Consider the following 21,768-nt stretch of genomic DNA (forward strand, 5'->3'; position numbering starts at 1 on the left):
GCTGCTTGCTGGTAAATCTTAATCAATCAGAGAACTTGGGGGGACTCGTGTATCCCTTTTCCAGGTCTGAAGGAGGAGCCTCGGTGGAGGAAGTAGCTGCACAGATTGGCTGTGAGAGTGTGGAACAGTTACCTCCTCCATAGTGAGCGTGTCGCAAACCACTGGATCGTTAAACGACAAGTAAAAAAAAAAAAGAAAAAAAGAGAGAATCATCCTCAGGAGGAAAGCACGCGTGAATTCGCTCTCAACGAGTCGAGGATTTCTGCTTCTTTTTGTTTCCTCGGTCCAGGTTGAAGCGGTGCAGCCGGTCCAGAAGCGAGCATTATGCATTCAGACTGCAGGCTGCTATGGGCAGAGCGGTAATGGTGGGCAGGGGACCGACAGGGGCCGGGGTTCTCGTCCTGTCGATTCTCATCATTCTCACCACGGAAGACTGTCGAGCGCAGACAGGTTTGTGCCACACAGCTGCGGTGACAACGGGAAGGGAGCCCGGTGTGACCACGAAAACACGCAGCCATGCTGGTTTAAAGTGTAACTCCAAACGTTTAGACGTTTTATAAGATGCCGAAGTGTACTGTTATTGTCCGGCTAACTTAAACCTGCCTTACATGGCCGTGTGTACGTGGAGTTCACGCTTGGTTTACACCGCTCGCCGCCGCCCGTCATGGTGTTTTAGGAGAAAGACTGTTGAAGGAAAACCAGACAGACCGGTACCTAAAACTTAGTTTATGAAGAAATACGTGCTGCTTGGTGGATTACGTGGTTGCCGAATTAACGTGCGGCCTTACATGATTAATTTTATGTTCTGAGTAACAATGTGTTGCTTCTTTGCGTTTCCCAGTAAGCTTGTTAAATTTAAATGGCCAGTATGGCTACCCAGGTCTGTGTTTACTAAAGGGCAGCTCATTTCAGAGCTCGTGGCCTTGTTTCTGGTTTCAGGTAGCCCAATTTCACTATTAAAAAAAGACTAACCCACAGCGAATGCAAACTTTTTTCATTCAATTTAGTATTTTAGACAGTTTGTTTTATCACTCACATAAATAATTGGTAGTTATTTTATAAGCTGTGCATTAAACTCAGGTAGCTATAGTTGGGGGTGGGGTGGGGTTTCAGTTGGTGGGGGTGTACGGTCCTAAACACGTGGGCAGAGATTGTTATGTCTTTTAAATTGTCCTGTAACATGAAAAGGTGGCATGTTAAAAGTTTGAGGATCATTTCTGATTGTACTAAAGTATTCTCTGACTCGTTTGTATAAGTATCGGAGTCAACTTGAGGAGAGTAATGTGGGCTCCTGTTGTGAAACCGTGCAGTTGTTCAGTAACATTTGTGAGTCAGTGTGAGGGAGGCAGTTTTGTTTTTGTCCTGTTCATCTGGATAATGTCCACTGAGGAGCTCTTGCATAACTCCAGGCATACAGAACATCCACTTAGCACCATGAAGCGTGACTGGCTGAATGTTATCTGAGAGCCATGAGTCCACAACATCAACAGGCACAATTCAGCTCTGACAGGTCAGAGCTCACCGGTCACAAAAACCGGAATTTTTACGTGGAATATTAGAGTCTTAGAATAGTCTCATTTGACAAGAATAATACAATTAGTTTTTCTGTGTTTTTACCATTTAAAAAGATAGTCAACACCACTCAGCTGAACCCATTCACTTTGGCAGTTATTCAAAGTAAGGCAGCTACAAACAGCTACTTTCACTATTGATTCCCCTGTCGTACAGCTGTAAAGCCTCTGAAAATGGTGAAATACCATTACTGTGGCTCACAATTTACCAATTGCCTTCAAACTTGTTTGACTGTCAGCCTGAAACCCAAAGAAATTCAGTTTGGCATCACAGTGACTAAAACAAAGCTGTAGCTCCTTACTTCTGATGTTCTGTAGTCAACGTTGCTTTTGCTTGAATAATTGAAGTGCCTATTTAGTGAATGCCAAATGTATCAGTAACAGTATGTGAGCAAAACATTTAAAGAGACACAAGAGAATTGGGCAACTTTGTACTCTTTGGCTCCCCCTACAGTTGTGGGATTTAACACCACTCTTATAGATAAAAATCTCTTTGAGCCCTCCACATGTACAGCCAAAAACATGAGTTTGTTGTCATGGTGAAGAGGTCACAAAGACACTATTAAAAGCCCACAAAAAATGTCAAGCGACCATATAACAAAACTGCGTGGAGCGGGGTTAGCAACCAAAGTCGTGAGCTCCTATCTTAGCTCCTAGGAGCTTTAGGGCAGTTTCAGGCTGGGGAATGTGCATAATCGAAGTTGGTGTACTTTAAAAACTAGTCTGAAGTACGTAGTTTCAAGGTCCACAAAGTTCTCTGGTGTTGCTTTAAGGCCATTTAATGTCATTTTAAAGAATTGCTCGAACGTTAAATCGATAACATTGGAGTAAAGCTGAAACATGACTGAAAAACGTGTAACGACGCACTCAAAACGAATATGAGACTAAAACTGTCACACGGCACGTTGTGATAGAGGCTGGGGGAAGTCTCCGCTGAGGAAGCTGTTAGCCTGACCTCAGATCAGCTCAAACGGGTCGCGCTAAAAGAGCAAAAGAGACTGAACTGTTTTTGTTTTAGCTGAACCACACTAATTGGATGTGAAACCACAAATCCGCCAACATATTTTGATCACCTTCCAGCTGTGGACAGAGTTACCAGCGTTCTTAAACTGCTTATCATGCAGTCACTGGCAGACGAGTCCTGCCAAACGATGCAGCAACAGATGTCCACATGACGGGAAGGTGTTAGCACAGTTTACTGCTCATAAAATGAATCCAAGTCTTCTTCATGTCATGAAGGGCTGCAGTTTATGTTGGCAGCCCATATTCGGGCATGAAACTTCCAAAGGAAGTTTGGGAAAATGCAAGATGATTTGCACAATAAATCCTTTTTATTTGTAATGCAAACATTGAAAAAGTAGCAGGTTCAAACGGGCTTTTTTGAATCTGGGTACATTAGTTTTGCTGTATCTTACTTACAGGATCAGTATACCACTAACTCCCAGGGGACGAGCCTGCGATTCTGACCATGTGACATCACACTGCATCCTGCAGGCTGTGTCGCATTAAGAGTTTCTGATCAGCTCGACTCTTTGAGATATTAAGGCTTATTTAATATTTTTTTGCATGGACGTCAGCCCCGCACTGAGTTGCCGTCAGGTAAGACTGATTAAACCGACGTTGCGGATGGTAAACGCGTATTTATGCAAACAAAGAGTGAGCTACGTCCACATTTTTTTTGTCCCGGCTGCCTCATCCAAAGTGAGAAATGGCTCGTTTCCCCACGTGTTTTGTTCCAATCAATCCCGAGCTGAGCCAAAGCCGATTTTTAAAAATAAAACAAATAAATAAATGTGATGTTTTGCGGGACTGATGCTGATTAAACGCCTTCACACTGCTCTCAAAAGCCAGATGTTAGCATGTGTAAAAATCAGCCGATGCTGTCGTGGCTATTATCGCATCCCTTGATAAAGTTAAACTAGTCACACTTCAGTCTGTCTCTGTTTTCTTTCAGTATCTGTTGTGTATCGATGCTTTTCAGATGTTGACTATACAGTTTCCTCTTTTTAAGAACTGGCTTAAGTCCATTTACAAGACGGTGGTCTATAGTGTGTTTCAGCAAACCGATGGAAGCACTTTTCGGGGGATTAGTTTTGAGAATTTATGAGATTGTGACTATTCACAATACACTTAACAGATGGAAAGTGGTTTTGACTCATGCTAAACCTCAGAGTTCATGCTTATTTTGATGTTTCAGTGAGACTCGGGAAGCTTGATCTTAACTGTTTGAAAACCTATGAAGCAGGCGTCGAATATAAGAATATTCCAGCGGGCTTCCAGCGTGAAACTTACAGGAATGTTGCTGAGGTATGGCAGTTAAGGAGAACTGCAGGAGTCGAGACAAAATTTGGAAAGGAAGGGATTAAACTGCATGTGTCCGGTACAGAAAAGAAAGGACAAACTACCACTTGACTGCACAGAGCCGCAGGAAGGCTCAGTCGCCATAGGAGCGCTTTTACACAGCCAGGGTCTACATGGAGGAGTCATCAGGTGTCTTATCTGCAACCTGATCACAAAAGGTATCATCCGCAGGGTAAAGAGCAACATCTGGAAAGATGAGGTTTAATTTGAGCTCTTTTCGGCAACTCAGGTGGTTTTAGAGAAAAAGAGGAGCAGCAGCTTTTGATGAAAAGAACACCTTCCCAGCTGTTCCGAGTAGAGACTGAAATATTCTGCAGGGGAGCAGTCAGCGGTGCAGGGAACACTGGATGGATCAAGGCAGTATTGGCTTCCCCTAAATATTATCAGATGTCGTGCAGCGAGGCAAGAGACGGAATGAGGAAGCGGACTGCTGCGACGAAACAGTGACCTGAAGCAGGCCTGATAAACTGCTGCCGACCGCTTTGAGAAACTCAAGCTGAAGCTTTCAAGATGGCCCTGACTTTAGGGCTTTTGGATCGTGCTGGAGTTTTAACTCGTTTTCCATTCTTAACCCCCCCCCCCCAAAAAAGCAATTCTTGCATTGTACTTGTTCTTTTTGTCTCTAACTATATAAATATATATATATTTATTTTTTTGTCTCGTCCCGCAGGAGATGGCTGTGGCCCCAGTGTGCTCGGCCCCAGCAGCGGGACTCTGTCCTCTCTGGGGTACCCGAGGACATACCCAAACGACTCGGTGTGCGAGTGGGAGATCGGCGTGCCTCGCGGAAAGCGGATCCACTTCCGGTTCGCTTTGTTGGACGTAGAAGACAGCGACTGCCAGGTCAACTACCTCCGCCTCTACAATGGCGTCGGACCCGAGAGGAGTGAGATCGGTGAGAGTGGCGAGCAGACCCCCAGAGGCCGAGCTCGGAATGTTTTTGAAGCCCAAATTGAGGTTGTGTGTCTTTGCAAAATCAAAACGTGGTCATCTGTTTGCTGAGGTTGGTGTTTGTTAGCACCAGCCACTTTGTTTCAGTGTAAGACAGCAGCGTCATACCCATATTTAAATGCTGTTTAATCGTCCTCCTTAGTGACAAACAGCATTTTACTGTCGGAATTAGCCAGACGGCATGTAGCATGAGCTAGTTTGGTTCGAACACGACTTAGCTCTGAGCTCTCTCCAAATCTTTTGACGCAGGTGTTCATTAACTTTCCATGTTTATACACAAATAAGAAACTTGGTCCTGTAGAAACAGGCTGTCAAGCATTTCTGAGGCCATTTTAAACCATTTTCTTGCAAATCTGGTGCAATTTGCATTTGATGGAGAAAACTAGTAATCAGATTCCTCTGTAATGCAGTACGTCAGCAGGACTTGAGTGTTGTGTTCATTTGTTGTGCTCTACTGATCCCCTGGAACAAAGTTCACGTGGGTGCTATGATAGGTTCACATTCAGCCATTTAGCAGGAAAGTAACTTCCAAGTGAGGCACAAAATTCCAGCTTAACTACAGTAGGAAACGTTGGCCTAATTATTAAGTAGTGGCTGCATTGATTGAGTTTGGATAGTTGGGTGCAGAGGTCACTCAGTATGCAAGCATTAGTGACCTGGATTTGAATAATAGGAGCCATTATGGATCTAATTGGATGCAGTTGCTGATGTGTGCATTTACAACCAGGAAAAAAAAAGAGTCCTTCAGGGAGAGGTTGCTACAAATCAATACATAGTTGTCCTCCAAACGTTTGTGCCCTGATGGGAGAGGTTTCCTCTAGGATGATTACACAGGGTTTACAAGGAGGTCTACAGTTGTTTGAGCAGTATAAAAACGAATGAATATGCTATGGCGCTATCAACTTCGTCAATTCATCAAGACTCAAACGTGACGCACTGGAGAGCAATTGATTATAGAGACTACATTAGAGTTTCAGAGACTCGTCGTATCACTGCAGTAAATTTGGTCCATTTAGTCATGTTAGTGTTTAAAGCACAGTCAAATAAGAGAGGAAAAAAAGCTTTGGGGTTTAAGTTAACATTCTGAAAAAGACCGAAACATCAAGCCGGTTTGTGTCTCTCAGCGGATTTCTCTTGTTTTCTCGTCTTTTTCCCCTCTGCTGCTGTGGAACAGTGAAGTACTGCGGTTTGGACCTGAAGATCGACGAGCTGATTGAGTCCTCGGCCAACCAAGTCACTGTCCAGTTCATGAGCGGGACACACCGCACCGGCCGTGGATTCTACCTGTCGTACTCCACCACCGAGCATGCAGGTAGGCGCTCTGAGCTCACTGTTGATCATCTGCTCGGCCTGCAGGGGATGTTATTTAATTAGGAGAGCTCGGTTTTGAGTGTGGTTGCGTTCCTGTTTTGGCCCTGGAGGGGGATAAGGGTTGCTTCAGAGGTGGCAAGCCATTGTGTTTGTCGTGGCTGTTTCTTTCTGCTCCCCTGTCCTTTTTTTTTTTTTTTTTGATTCTGGAGTAATTCTATCGTCCTGGAAAGACGGAACACAGATCTTTAACGCTTTTGGCTTGTCTAAAAGCTGGCAGCTGGTCACCGTTTCTTCGCATCTCACTTCATATCTCAGTATCAGCTTCGTGTGCTATCAAATAGATTGAGCAACGTGCGTGCCTGGGTCTTTATAAGGCTGAAACTGTTGATACCAGCCAGGTTTCTCCTTGTGCAAGGATGTTTTTTTTCTTTTTTCTTCATGTTGAAACATGAACTTGTGAAAGCTGGAGATCTCAAAGTGACTTTACAAAGTGATAGTTGGATGATTCGGTGACTGGCAGGCTTTAGAAGACGTCTTGTCCATCCATCCGTCTAGTTGTTGTCTGAACAAAAAACGCAGCGACTAACCCTCAAACCTTTCCGTCGCCCTTAGAGCTGCGTTGATGTTACGTGTGAGGATCGGGTTTTTTGTAGCATGTGCTTCTCTTTTTAGCTCATAGGTGGCTCATGCCATGTTATTGTTTAATACATTCAGCTAAGGTCAGACTGTTCTCTGTTTGCTTCACCCTATGCATGTTGGTTTTTGGTAGGTTTTCTCCGGTTTTGAAATGAACTGAGAAGAATCCTTAAGAACATACACTCCTTCTAAAATGCATTGATCTTCCATGCTGTGACAATATCCTTTTCAGTTGACTTCATGGCCAACTTGTGGTATAAATTTCCCGTTTTCCTGCAAGCCTACAGTTAATAAAAAGGAAAAATAAGCGCGCGTTAAGGATGACTGGAGTTGAACGGGTCTGAAGCTGTGTGTGGCAGCTGCGCTTGAAGCCAAATGTGTTTGCTTACCATTGAGAATGCATTAAAACAAAAAGCAGAGATAAGGAGCCGCTCTGCTGCGAATGCTGTATTCTCATCGGCCACATATCAGGAATTCCATCTGCAGGCTGATCATGGTTGTAGGCATCGGTTCAAATGATTAGTTTTACCCCCCCCAAACTCACAGTTCTGAAGACAGCTGGGACGCCAGAAGACCAGGAAGAAGTGAGTAAATCAAAGTCCTGTTTGTAGATGAAAATAGTCTTAACTTTAAAAACTCATCATCACTTTGAATTATTACGTCAGGCCTGAATGGCGTTCGTCTTTTACACTCAGTGCCTCCTATTGGAGCAGTTTTATGTCTGAACGACGGAAAAGCCTCCAGCGGCGCGTCCCAGCTGGAACTGTCAACGCCAGAAGAAGCCGAAGGGACTCAAAACAAAACTGTTGTGTGGCGTGGTCGCTCATCTGTTCAGAGCGAGCGAAACACCCGTTTGACACAGACCTCACCTTCTGTGAGCCACGTGCAAACCTGCACCGTCGCTTTGCGTTCAGTTCACGATATCTGCAGCTTGCTTTTCGTGCACACGGTGTGCAAGACTGCAGCGCTGCCGCAGAGACGCTTTGTTACGCCCGCAGGTGAGAATCCTCCGTCAGGTCAGTGGCCTGCGGTGTTTTCACACCACTGTTTGGTAACGGCTGGTTTGGGCAGCGCTGAGCTTTTCTTCATTAAAAGCTTTCCTCCTGTGAAAAGCAAAAGGAGAAAAGGAGACGAGTTGATAGTTACGGAAGTTTACCGTTTTTAAATGGGACTTTTTTTTTTTTCAAGGACCCTAAAGCTCCCTTTTATACCGCTGGTTATATGCACTTCCACCACAGTCTAAAGAAATGTAAACGTTTGGCAAATGTGTGAAATGATGCCTCAGAAACCTTTGAGATATTTGCACATGCTCGACTCTGACTGCGGTAACGTCAGAGTTTCCAAATAGATGCACTACTTCAGAGAGCTTTCAGGTTTAGAAACCTTACCTGGATTTGGATTTTGACCCAGTTCTCATTGTGGGAACGTAGCCTCTCAGCAATTTTGGTGTGTGTGCGGTTATTATTTTTTAGTGTTAGTCTGATCTTTGGCCTTTTGCCTTTACCTCAAAGGAATATGGGTAAATTAATATAAAGTGTAAACGCCCTCCCCTTTGATGCCGTTGACAATGATGTTTTATCAGCAGTTAAATCTGTAATTTGTGTTGCATCACAGCTGCTTGGTTAATATGGATAAAGTCTTAACATGTTGTCATGATAAGCTAAAGTTCCCACAATGCAATTTTTGAGCAGATCTTTATTTGTAAGAGTGATCTTGATGTTAAAGTAGTGTACTTTAGGCAAATCATAGTCATAGAATAAAAAGAAAAAGCTGACCTAGTGCTTTGTCTTGTTACAAATGAGCCACTCTAACTGATTTTGAAGTCTTTTAAAATAGCTTAATTGGGTCATTAATAAGAATGTCATTGCTCAGTTTGAGGAGGTTCTCTTTTGTGAGCATGATTGAGAAAAACTGACGGGTGAGGAGCAGAGCAGTCATTTTGTAACGCCGGCTGAACTGAATCACACCGGGAAGCAAACCAAGTCATCGCTGCTCTCAGCTCCCCTTTCCCACAACTGAGTGGATGCATGTGCTCGCTTGTCATGTAGCCGATCGCACAGGTGAGCGTGGGCGGAAAGTCTTCGCCGCAAAGTCAATCGGTAACCATGGCGACTTGAGGTGGTTTGGGGGTATTATTCAGCCTGACTCACTGGTTGGTTTTCAAGATAAATGTTTTTGTAAATGTTCATGTGGGAAAGACTCGGAGAGACTGACCATCACCACAGAGGTTTACATGAAGCACTTGGCAGGCCTCATCCTCCAGGGAGACGCGAGCGGTGTGTGTCATCGCTAAAGCGCTCACGTCATCGCCCAACGCACACCCGGAGACACGCGGTTTCATGCAATGGGGCTTTGATGTGTTTCAGAGTTGCCTTGGAAAGACTTATTCAGTCACGATGCTCAAAAATCACTGATTCGGGCTCCTTAAATGTGAAAGCTAGCTGTATTTATTGTCTCTTGTTTGTTTTTTTTGTGGTGGACTGAATATCTGAGTGATTTGGGGGAAAAACCTTTGGGGCTTGTGTGATTGCTTCAAAGCCAAAATAGCAGCAGGAATTCAGAAAAGGTTGCAGTCGAGTGGTGCCACCGGCCTCTTTTGTCCAGGCCAAAAACCCTTCTATTTTCCTTGTGCTCAGAGGAGGAATGCTAACATCTTTGGTGATTCCCAGACTTTCCCTCTGATGTCACGAATAACCTTGACGTTTCAATATTATTGATGATTTATTTCACTGTGACGCCATTTTGCTTGACTGTGTTTTAAGTGTCTAGCGGGAAAGGTGAAGAATTGTTGCCTCTATGGCCAATAGTTTATGTTCTATGTTATAATGTGTTCCATGTTTTTTTTTCTTCTTCTTCTTGTAATGGCAGCGCTGTTCTGATGGTGCATTCATGACAAATGGGAAATTGGAATTTCCACCTTCAGACTGGTGAAAAGTTGAAGAACGCCAATTAGAAGTCAGATTGTCAGACTGGAACATGAACATGCTCCTCCCACACAGGCGAATGCAGCGTGATTTAAGCTTAAGTTGGGTGGAGATGCAGCGGGAGGAGACTGGGTGTCTTTGTCTTTGCCCAGAAAACGTTTTGTCACGAAATACTTAATTGATTAATCAACAGTTGACAGAAAATGAGACTCGCCCTCCATAAATGTGAATTTCCTGTGTGTCCAGCCTGATATTTTGGTATATTTAACTATTTGATGACATTCTTGAGTTAACCAAAGAAGTTCCAGTCTTGTGCAAGCGTCTGGTTTGTTTTGAGGGTCGTTCCTTGTCTTTTAAAAGCCGGATGGAAGGCAGAGGAACGCCGAGGAAAAAAAGGGGGGGTGACTGTTTTTGCAGAAACGTGCAGAGAAACCAGTTCTGATTCTTTTTTTCCTTTTTTTTTGGTGTGTGTGTGTGTTTTGCTCCACAGATCTGATCACCTGCCTGGACAAAGGAACGGATTTCCCTGAGGCGGAGTTCAGGTAAACAACGCTTGCTTTGTGTCAGTTTTTGTGCACCGACTGTCAGGTATTCATCGCGTGTCTTTCCCTCCTTAGTAAGTACTGTCCCGCGGGCTGCTTGACTTCCATGGAGGAGATTTCTGGAACTGTACCTAATGGGTATAGAGAGGTGAGTTGTGGTCATTCTCTGCCGTGTTGCACTCTGAGGCGAGTCATGGCCTCCGGCGGTCTCTTTGTGTCTGGTCCTCGTTTTTAACCCACACAAGCCACCACATCGTCAGCGTTTGCTTACACATGATTTCATGCCCTTTATCTATTATTTCGTTTTTTGTTTTTTTTGCTGCCATTCCGTTCCCATGCAAAGCTCCCCCCCCCCTCCCTGTCTGCGGTGCGCGTGTCTTGGACCGATGACCTCACAGCACCCCCTGCTGTGCGTGAGGTCACGGGTGCGCTGAGTCTCTCGCCGATGACCTCCTCTTCCGAGCTGGAGGATTGGTGGGAGGAAGGAGGGAGTGGAGGGGTGTTGCTGGCAGATGGGAGGACAGGGAGGAGCGTGGGGGTGTGCTTCGGGGAGTGAGGCGCCTCACAGGAACAGAGGAGGGGCAGGGTCAGTGGGTGAAAGGGAGGTGAGATAATAGTTTGGCTGAAAATAATAACCCGGTAATCCAATCCAGCTGCGAGAGGGTGAGCGGAGCCGTGTGTTTTTTGGAGAGGTAGAAAGCTCGAGAGTGAGTCAGTGGGATTGAGACGTTGGAGAAAACCTTTGTGTGCAATGCTCCTCATTCATGTTTGTCTGTTGGAGTGTGTAACTGTTGGAGCTCACGGATGCAGCGTTTCATCTGGATCTGTTGCCCTGCCCAGATCTTTTTCCTTTTCTTCTTAGTCCACCTCAGTATCTTATACTTTGTTCGGCCTTTATCTTTTAAAATTTTTTTTTATTATCTCCACATCCGTCTCTTCGCGTGTGTGTGAGTGCGGTTTCCTCTGTTGGAGGCAGGGTGCTGTGGTTTGGAGCAGTGCTTTGTGTTAGTGGTTTGCTAAGGCTCTCTTCAGGATGTGGCGTGTTTTTTTTGTTTTTTGGCGGGGGGGCGTTTAAGAGTCACCGGGTGAGTGTTGATCGCTTGCGGCAGCCTTTTACTGCCGTGCAAGTGCACGTGCATGAATGCATGTGCATTGTCACTCCGCGGGTCACCAGTATTCCCACAATTTCTAAGCTGGGGATTCCAGTGTGGGCCTTCTTTCCCGGTAATAAAGTCTCGCGTCTCTCCACCAGCTGCTCATCGGAGGGAGCGCGTCGTCAGAGTGGAACCAGGTTTTGTCAGCTTTTTTTTTTCGGTGATGCGGTTGCAAGTTGGGACAGGAATGTGGCTGACAGTGAGTCATTCCCATCAGTGCCTCTCAGCTTTCTCTGTGCAGCAGAGGTGACATCATCCTGACTCATCGGCTTTTATCTGCTGGAGTCTGAAGGTTGAAACGATCGGACTGTAAAACAGCCCCCCCACCCCCCTCGTTTTCAAATAAATTGAATTTACAGTGGCGCAGTACCAGCTGCACCATTTATGAAGATTACCACTTACTGGCTGGTTTTCCATCACAGGAACTTCCCTTGATAATGTTTTTAGGAACAGAGCTCTTCCTGTGCCAAATATCTCAACCTCAGCAGTCCCTGGTCCTGATGCACAGCTGTGTTCATGGCAGGGTTTAAAGCGATTGATCAGGGATCAATCATTTAATCAGAGAACGCACCTCTTGACGCAATAATAAATACAGATGAGGCCTTTTCTGGAAAGTCATTTTGGAAATGGGAGTTTGACCCCACGTGCACTATGTCAGCAAACATGCTCTTTGTTGTTTTTTGGGGTTTTTTTTGTGTGCAAAAATGCAATCAACAGCATAAAAACACACTGTCCAAAGTCACAAGACTGCCGTGAGTCAGGTCCTGAAGCATATCAGCGGCGAAGTGGCAGCAGTACAAATGATTAACGCTCAAACTTACCCGCCGAGTTTGGTCATTCCCAAATCTAATTTAAAACATGCAGATTTGTTCCAGTTTAAATTGTGGTCGATGAGTCTCCCGAGTTTCCAGCTCTGCCCGGAGCACGACAGCCACACACAGCGGTCGGCTCGGATCTATCAAACCCCAGGCAGAGGATGTCATATATCACACTCTGCCCGTATAAATAAATCGAGGGTATTTATCCTGAAAATAGCTTTTTAATTTAATTCGAAATGTTCTTGGGCACGATCTGCTGTTTCTGACACTTTCGCACTTTTTCTGGCAGAGACTCGTTTATTCGTTTAATCAGAGTAGTTAAGAAGCTTCAACCATTTGCCTCTTCTTTAATTCACTTGGCTATAAATTACACTCTGAGGAGAACTGTTGATGCCATCACGCAAGAGCTGTAGCCCTGGCCATGTTGTTAGATATTTTTTTGTCTTTTCAACTTTTTGCTAGAAGTGTGCCTTAGATCCATCTTGTTCTCTCTTAATTTAGGTAATTTTGGGGCGTTTAAGGTTTTAAAAGGCAGTATTAGAGGCAGAAAACACACTTAAAAGGGCCTTTTTGTATTGAACAAGTGACTGAAGAAATGATATTTTCCGAATTATTGGTGTGATTTTTAAAAAAAAAAAAAAAATGTTCTCAGATTTCTTATCACTCAATCGGCTGACAGTGAGATTCAATTGAATTCAGTTGATCTATAAAGCGCTAAATCGCAACAAATGCGGCTGGGGTTTGAGAGGACAGAAAAAAGGGGACAACTAACACCGTAACACCGTTCAAAAGTTCCCTGCTGTGAAAGAGAAACACAAGTTAATGACAAATGTCATGTCATATGAGGGGAAAAAAAGAGAACAAAGTGAAGAAAAAGGTGTGTCATAGGAGCCCCCCAGCAATCTAGGCCTATAGCAGAATCACTATGGGATGTTTCAGGGTCACCTGAGCCACCCCTAACTATAAGCTTTGTCAAAAAGGAAAGTTCTAAGCCTAATCTTCAAAGTTAGAGAGGGTGTCTACTTCCCGGACATATACTGACAGCTGGTTCCACAACAGAGGGGCCTGATAACCGAAGGTCTGCCTCCGCCTCCCATTCTGCTTTTAGAAACTCTGGGAACCACCAGTTAACCTGCAGTCTGGGAGCAAAGTGCTCTGTTGGGGAAAAATATCGAACAATGAGATCTTTAAGATATGCTGGAGCTCGGTCATTAAGAGCTTTACATGTGAGAATTTTAAATTCTATTCAGAATTTAACTGGGAGCCAATGAAGAGAAGCAGTAGGGACACATTACTATGACGTGCCTCACCAACTGTTTTTTGGTCTGAACCGGCAAACGATAAACTTCTTCGCAGATATGTTCAAAAATGAAAATAATTGCTGAAAAGTCACTTTGACCATTTTCACGTGGATGTCCACCGCAGTTGTTGTTTTTTCCCCAGTTTGTTACAACCACGAGCAAAATAGCCTAGACCGATCCCCTCTGTCGTCACTACACAGCCAAGTTTATTCACCTCAAAAACAGTCACAGTCAAATCTCTCTTTTGCTTCTTTGCGGCTTTTTAAAGATCATTTGAGATTCGCTTGGTCAGGGAGTGGAAACCCAGCTGGTCCAATATATCACAGAGGTGTGTGCAGCGTTGTGCAGCGAGTATTGGCAGAAAATGCCATTATCACAACTTTAGGACCTCCTTATTAGTCTGAGAAGAGAGAGTGTGTGGGTCTGCGAGTTGTTTCCAGGTACAGCACAAGAAAGCCATAGTTTGTCCATTTTGTTTCCAGGAAAATAGTCAAAACCCACATTGTTTTCTACTCCGAGAATAGGTTTCAGACAAAGGATTGCTTCCAGTCTGTTGTCGGCCTTAATTTGCGTGCTCGTCACAGCTCATCACGCGTGGTTCCTGGTACCGATTGTTTGTGGAACTACAAAGGTACAAAACCACAGTCTCTCAGTTCAGTCTCTCCCTTCTTATCCTGCAGTCGTCTTCTCTGTGTGTGGCAGCTGTCCACGCAGGTGTCCTGTCCAACGCTGTGGGAGGGAGGATCAGCGTGGTCAGCAGTAAAGGCATCCATCACTACGATGGCACACTGGCTAACAACGTCACTTCCACTGGGTGAGAGATTCAGACAATGCAGCACAAAGAAACCAGCTCCACTCGGGTCAATTTGCCGATGTTTACTCAGTCATTTGAACTTTCTTTTTTTTTTTTTTCTTTAGAGGAACTTTGTCAAACAGCCTCTTCACCTTCAAGACAAACGGTGAGTTTTTGAACTGATATTGATGAAAGTTATGCCTTTGGAAGTCCTGTAGAATTAACTACTTTATCATTTTTTATAGGCACATTTCAAAACCCTAGAATTAATTGCTAGCTATTTCAGCTAATGTTGAATTCTATTGTATATAAATTGTACTTCTGGACTGAGTTAGGAATTTGTGAGTCTCCCTTAAAATGTAATTGTGGGCCAGTACCTAAAGTTCAGTTTAATCTCATTTGGGTTCAAAAGCATTTTTGTATTTCTGCTCTGTGTGCTCGCAGGCTGTTACGGGACGCTGGGCTTGGAGTCCGGTGTCGTTGCAGACACTCAGCTCAGTGCTTCGTCCGTGTGGGATTGGAACGTCCACACTGGTCAGCACAGTGTGTGGGGGCCATCAGGGGCCCGGCTTAAACGGTCGGGGCGACCCTGGGCACCTGCGCAGAGCGACCGGCAGCAGTGGCTGCAGGTCGATTTCAAGAGGGAGAAGAGGATCACAGGTATACAATCCTGAGATTATTATTTACCACTTACTGATGTTAAACTACAACCCCCATCTATAACCTGGATAGTCGGACTATGAAATCTCATGACTGGGGTGCCTCCCCCATAGTGCAACTGGGATACAGCTTTTTTTTCTTTTCTTTTTTTTAACAACTTCTGTGAGGGCATCATAAGTGCAAAAGAGTTTTTCCTTTATTCAAGGCTGGTGTTGGAAGTTATTAGCCTATTTAGCAAAGAGGCAGAACAAGGGGTCAAAGTTGATCTGCCGCTGATACGCTTCTGAGCCAGGAAGTGAGGTCACTCGTACCAACGGTGCTGTCATCACTGAGCTCGACGTATGTCAGGACACAGTGACGCGGGGCTGAGCCGCTTTCTGTCTGGCATGGGTGAGGAGAAACGAGGGCGTCAGGTTTTCTTCGCCAAAAAAGCACAACAGATCGTTGAAAGGGGCTATTTTAAAACTCCATTTGAATTTTTGAGAGAATTCACGTAGATGGGCAACAGCAACAATCATTGTTGTCAAAATTTTGACTACTAGTTTATGCACATAAATATCATAAAATCATATTTCTGGAGTTCCAGTCTCTAATTTCTATATTTGTGGAGCCTTCAGGTATTTCCTAACCTATTTTTAAGCGTCTTGTTGTTGAATACCATTTAGACTTCTGCTGATCCTTGCTGAAGACTCGACACCGTCACTGTAACCAATTAAATTTCATGTTTATGTAGCGGACAGTGTGTGGATAGCTCTGAGCTTGTTTGAGGTCAGAATTGAGAGGACTGCTGGCTTAAAACACGTTTGCTTTAGAGTCGCTGGTGAAGACGATGTTACCTTGAAGAATCGGAGCTCAGCATCTTCACTCAAGCAAAAAAAAAGAAGAAGAAACAGTTTCGGACACAACTGTAGCTGTGTTTGAGCTTTCAGTCGAGGCGGATTGTCATGATGTTGTCGTTTCCTCTCTCTATCCATCCAGGCATCGTCACTACAGGTTCTACCCTGAGGGAGTACCAGTACTATGTTTCTGCCTACCAGGTCCTGCACAGCAATGACTTGAAGCAGTGGTACGTCTACAGGGAAGCCAATTCCACACAAGACAAGGTAAAACAAACACCAAATCAATAAACCTGACTTTCTCAAGAATTCTGTCACTAGCTTTCGAGTGTGGACGGATAAAAATGCCACTTCATAGAGCCGTTGGGACACTCGGATTGTCTCCATAGCAACTGGTATTGACTAATAGATGTTTATGGCAGGAAGCGAGAGCAGTCAGTGGTTTCAGTTAAGTGCTGTGGTAGGCAAGTCAGGACACTTGGGCATTAATAATGAATGGATATGGATTGAATGACTGAGCTGTTAGGCTTGAGCTGCTCTCTGCTGGGAGTGTCGTGCTCTCCGATTGTGTGGAGGAAAGCAGTCAGGAGCTCGCCAGATTGAGCAAGTGGTTCCTGTAGAACCAGAGGCTGTCATTTCAGAATCCCAGCTTTTCAAAAATAGCTACCTAGGAGTACGAATTCGCAAGAGTCGAGTTTCATTTGAAAGACCTTCTTTGAGCTTCCTTTTCACATCATTTATTGACTAACTGTCGCTAGGCTACATCCCGATCTGGCAGTGTTTTTTTTTTTTTTTTTTTTTTTTTTTTTTGGACCCAATCCAGCCCTCTACTCTGCAGCTATCAGATGGCGAGTGCTTGATGCGAATAAAGTTTTATTTGCTGACATTAAAAGTCAATTATGTATCGAATTGAACGGCAAACTTAATGGTAGCTATCAGAAGTACGAGCGGGCCTCACTTTATTCTCGAATAAACTGATGTCCTTTTTGTTTAACTTGACCACACCCTTTCTAAATTAAATAAATAAATAGTAACTTCTTTGTTCGTTTGATCGTGAAAAGTGAGGGTCCTCAAACTGTGGTCCAGCCACTGTGTCCTCCAGTATTACTATTAGTATTGCCCTTTCTGGTTTATAGTTTGGTTTAAATCTGGCATAAATAATCTGGCACAAATAAGACTATTTGTGCTCATTTTCTGGTAGGTTTTTCAAGGTAACATCAACTACTTACATGAGGTGAGGAATAACTTCATTCCTCCAATTGAGGCCCGGTTTGTAAGGATAAATCCCATCTCGTGGCACCAGAGAATAGCGCTGAAGATGGAGCTGCTTGGCTGCCAGCCTCCCTCAGGTAAATGAAGTCTGTGTATCGACAGCTTAAATGACCGGTTGAAATTTCAAGGATCACAACATTTTTTTTTTTTGTCCTTATTTCCTTTGGGGACAGTGCCGAGGCTGAGGACCTTTCCCCCGTCTCGCTACACCCCACCTCCTGGAGGCACAGATCTCCCTCCTCATCTTGGCCAAACCACACATACCCCAGACATCAGAAACACCACTATGCCTCCTCACACTGGCCAAGGTACATCAGAGAGAAAAGGAAGCGGTTTGATCCCAAATGGAGACGTCCGTCATTTGGTGTTGACTGTAATATTTCTGCTTTCAGCTGTGGTGCTGGCAGCGGTTCTGGTACCTGTATTGGTTATGGTTCTGACAGTTCTGATCTTGATTGTGGTTTGTGCCTGGCACTGTAGGAACAAGTATGCACTCTTTTCACACCACAACACTGGAAAAAAACAAAAGGTAAAACGTTACTTGGCACCATCGTCACTCAACTTTCCTCTCCTCACAGAAAAAAGAGCTCGGAAGGGACGTACGATCTTCCTCACTGGGATCGCACAGGTACGTCATCTCACTGCAGTATACGCCAGCTTGTCTGAATGCGTTCTGAGTTTCCTTTTTGCCGTTGTGCGCACGGCTCTGTTCAAATGCCGCAGATTGGTGGAAGAGCATGAAGCAGCTGCTGCCCTCCAAGATGGTGGAGACGGAGGACTCGGTGCGGTACAGCAGGAGTGAAGTCGGTCGGCTGACGGGGAGAGGCGCTGTGCCAAGCCTGCATGCTGAACCTGCAGGTACGAGCTGTTGGAGTGAGCAGGTGCTCTAAGTGAGCAGTAAAAAACACCCACTTGACTTGAAACTTAAAGGCGTTTGTTAGATGGTTAGCTGTGGTTCAGCAGAATTTCTGAAGACTTCTAAATTAAAGGTAAGAGCATGAGTTGTGAAGATTACTGTGATTTTAAAGATGTCCAAATAAACTCCCCATTTGTAAGAACAGGCAAAAATGATGAATTTCTGTCCTTATAAAACACTAACAGAGGCATTTCTACTGTGATAATGTTCAGTCATCTTTACTACTCCCGCACCTCATTTGTTGGCACAAATAGTCATTTTCTCATAGACCTCTCTCTCTCTAACCCCAGGAGATGCCCCCTGCTGGTCATGACGTAGAATTCGGGTCCTATCGTAACAGCGATGTTTGTCTTTCTCATATCGTTTGTTTCTTTGTACATTGCGTCTGCCAACTTTTGATCAGTGGAATAGCATGAAACAGTTCAAAGACTGATGGTAGTCAGATACTCCACAGGCCTTCTAATTATACAGAACAAAAAGGCCAACAAAGGCAAGCCGCTCAGATCAGACCCCTGAATGACCGTTCAGCTGTGCTGTTAAAGGCAGGTGGATGAATCATCAGTTTTTCCTGATTGGATAAAAGGGGCTGGGACACGCAGGGAAGGAAGCACCCTGGACGAGAAAGAATTCCTCATCCTCTGTGTGCTCCAAAAGCATTTATTCCTACTGAAACTGTACTTAGCATGTATACAGTAATTTCCCCATCGCAGCTGGATGCAGATGTTTTTTTGGTGTATTTGTCAGGGCATGTTTACGGCTGTGGATGAACCCCAGTTCACACACAACCAGCCCCACCTGTGTGGCACCTTTGTACAACAATGGAGCTCTGTTTGACACAGGCTGCATTGATGACATTCCATTCATTTGTGTGATGGTGTACAATTATAGTATAACTAGGGTTTGAGGCGACTTCCCTGCTGGTTCTGTACAGGTAAGGCCGTTTGGGAGTTGTGCGTTTAAGCCAGATGAAAGAAAAACAATGAAATGTTCTCAAATGTGCCAAATTAGAGACCATGGCTATGCTTGTTTGTTGTATTTGTTGAGGTAGAATTACAAGGCAGGTGTCACGAAGACCAAATTAAATTATAAATCAAAGAACGTTTTTACAATTGGGGTCTTTTTATTAACAATGCCATGATTTAATGTACAGCTCTATTTGTCACACCTGGGTGGAGCAGATTTAGCCTTTTAATGACTAACTTGAGTGAAAAGAATGCCCAGTGACAGCAGTAGGAACCTTACTAGTTGCGGGTATGGTTTCTTTCCAGAATATGCCCAGCCTCTGGTGAGTGGAGTGACGACATTAGGCGCACGGTCGACCTTCAAACCGGATGAGAGGCCCGGCCCAGGATACTCTGATCCGGACTTGTACGACGCCCCCATCTCACCGGACGTATACCACGCCTATGCCGAGCCGCTGCCATCTTCAGGATCCGAGTACGCTACTCCGATCGTGGTCGACATGGGCTGCCACCAGTCGGGCGGCTCCGCTTTGAACCAGCCCTCCGCCGTGTGTAGCTTCTTGAACGCTGGCGCCAGCCCGCTGCTCACACAGACGGACGGCGGCCGGTCTGGGAGGTCGGCGTATGACACGCCTAAAAATGCCACTGGACAGGTCACGCCTACAGAGGATCTGACCTATCAGGTACCTCAGAGGAGCACTCAAATGCAAGCCGGACAGAGCTGAAGAGTCCAGATGCACATGGCTTTAATCTGCCCTTCACTACCAACACAACCCGGTGGACAAAGAGAGAGAGGGTTGCTGGACGAGGAGTGAGCCTGGGCTCAAGTCTTGAATGAACACTGCCTTTAGCTTTAGATTCGTCTGGAGATGTCTGTATTGCCTGAACGCTTCTGCCGGGCCGCAAACTGCTCGTGTAGTGCCATTACAGTCCTAATCACTGAAACCCCAAAGATGAATGTGTTGGTGCCAGGTTGTGAGATGAAACGGAGAAAGCTGACTACTATTTGATAAAAGACTTTTGTTCCCGTTCTGTGATTTGTAGGTCTTACATCCTGTGAAGCTGTGATTTCCATTCTACCGTCGTTACTGTTACATTCTGAACCATACCAGATGATTTCCGCTCATCATCACGCCAAAGGGTTTTTTTTCTTCTTCTTTTTTTTCTTACTGAATTTGCCATCAAAAGGTTCCTCGTTTAAGAAAACTCTTGCCACGGTACGTTATGGTCTTAGGTGGATTTTAAAGAAGCAAGACTTGAAATTTTGTATAGTTCTAGTAATTCCACCTCTGCGATCCTGAAAAACTCAAAAAATGATTTACTGATATATTTATTTTTTATTTCACATCCTGCTGATTAAGGAGCGACCCCACCTCCGCCCCCCCCTCCGTTAGCGGATCAACAGAAAGGCGGGGGCATGCACTGTCATGGCTGACGTTAAGCTTTTGAACTGCAAGTTGCATTTGAAGTGGTCGGAGCCGATCGGGACAGTCAAAAAGAGAAAACATCTGATAGCATTGGAGACCAAAAGGTTCTGTTGATTCACGACAGATCCAAGTGAACATCAAAGCAGTCTTAATTTAGGAAAAGCAGTTTTATTTTATTCTAATTTTTTCAAAGTCTCTCATAAGAAAGGTACAACGTGGTAGGTGCGTAAATGTTACAGCTGTGATGATGGTTGTCCCGATCATGGTGGTTTGTCTCGTGTCCCAAAATGGGTGTTTGAATCTGTTCTCATGCATTTAGATGTGACTCGTTCCTTATTCCTTAATTGTATCCATGTGCATAAATGTCTGTATGTGCGTTAAGCTGTTTCGATATTTCAGTCTTGGTGTGTTTTGACCGCGGCTTAATTAGTTGTAGGACAGCGTCTGTAGCGCCGGTAACCCGCGTTTCCCTCCCGCGCACCCGTGGTACTGATCTGACCAAACACTGGGGTGGCAGGAGTGCGGGTGGCGGACGGACCGGGCGTCGACCTCACCCGCAGCCCGGGGGCGCGCGTTCAAACGGCTGCGCCGCCGGGCGCGTTCAGTCGCCGAGGAGACGGATGTACCGAGGTCTGATGCTTCGTGGCTGGGTGTGCCTCGCTGATTGTACAAAGAGAAATAAAGATTCTTTCTAAAGGAAAGGGTTTTATTGCAGTCTGCAGCCCTTTTTTCTGAACAATTACACCGCAAATTCAGCTGGATCATGCCAGAAAGTCAATTACAAAAATAAATAACATCACACGAACAAACCCAAAAACAGTACCTTAAATCCTTCAGGAATCAGTGCTTTTGCTATGAAGTGGCGAATCTCTGCCAAACTTTCCCTCGTTAAACAGACAATGTTCTTTAGCTGAAAAGATGCCAATAAAAACCAGATCCGACCTGTTTGGAGGCTTAGTTTTGGTTTCAGAGCTGTTTGTTTTTCACCAAGATTCTGTTGCGACACCCGGCGGTTTTTACTGCGGACTGGACCTTTAAGTGGGTCCTACGCTGGGTTTTGGTTGGAAAAAAAGGAAACCAACAGAGCTGGTTAAATAATCAAAAGAAATCGGCCCCATGTAGCCGTGAGATTGAGGGGAAAACAGATAATCAGATGAATCTTAGGAAAAGAGAATCGTGCTGCAACAAGAATCGAACGCCACTCGCACTAAGCTGCGATGTGGGTCTGCAGCATCAAAATAATAGTTAGCAAAAAAGTGCTTTCGGTATTTTGCTACAAATGGATGAAAACTCTCGTTCTGAAAGTTGCAATCGCAAGGAATTAGGAAATTCC

At 44.8% G+C, this 21,768-nt stretch overlaps 1 protein-coding gene across 1 annotated transcript; it reads left to right on the forward strand.

Moving 5' to 3' along the window:
• Positions 1–97: 97 nt before the first annotated feature.
• On the forward strand, positions 98–21,492 carry dcbld2 (discoidin, CUB and LCCL domain containing 2). The gene is made up of 15 exons (XM_072396675.1): positions 98–450; positions 4,603–4,827; positions 6,058–6,195; positions 10,245–10,296; positions 10,372–10,444; positions 14,250–14,383; positions 14,488–14,528; positions 14,807–15,022; positions 16,001–16,125; positions 17,060–17,207; positions 17,304–17,438; positions 17,523–17,616; positions 17,709–17,758; positions 17,854–17,988; positions 19,315–21,492. Exons 1-15 carry the CDS (start codon positions 348–350, stop codon positions 19,731–19,733), a joined length of 2,088 nt encoding a protein of 695 aa, XP_072252776.1. The 5' UTR covers positions 98–347; the 3' UTR covers positions 19,734–21,492.
• The last annotated feature ends 276 nt before the right edge of the window (positions 21,493–21,768 follow it).

The sequence above is a fragment of the Leuresthes tenuis genome, unplaced genomic scaffold (assembly GCF_036924035.1).
Source record: "Leuresthes tenuis unplaced genomic scaffold, fLeuTen1.0.hap1 SCAF_12, whole genome shotgun sequence".
NCBI lineage: Eukaryota > Metazoa > Chordata > Actinopteri > Atheriniformes > Atherinopsidae > Leuresthes > Leuresthes tenuis.

What these genes read in the sequence shown, in the direction of transcription:
- dcbld2 (XM_072396675.1), top strand. Translation starts at nt 348, where the DNA reads ATGGGCAGAGCGGTAATGGTGGGCAGGGGACCGACAGGGGCCGGGGTT. An exon ending in AACAACGTCACTTCCACTGG is followed by an intron (nt 14,384 to 14,487) that starts GTGAGAGATTCA and finishes TTTTTTCTTTAG; the next exon opens with AGGAACTTTGTCAAACAGCC. An exon ending in CCAATTCCACACAAGACAAG is followed by an intron (nt 16,126 to 17,059) that starts GTAAAACAAACA and finishes ATTTTCTGGTAG; the next exon opens with GTTTTTCAAGGTAACATCAA.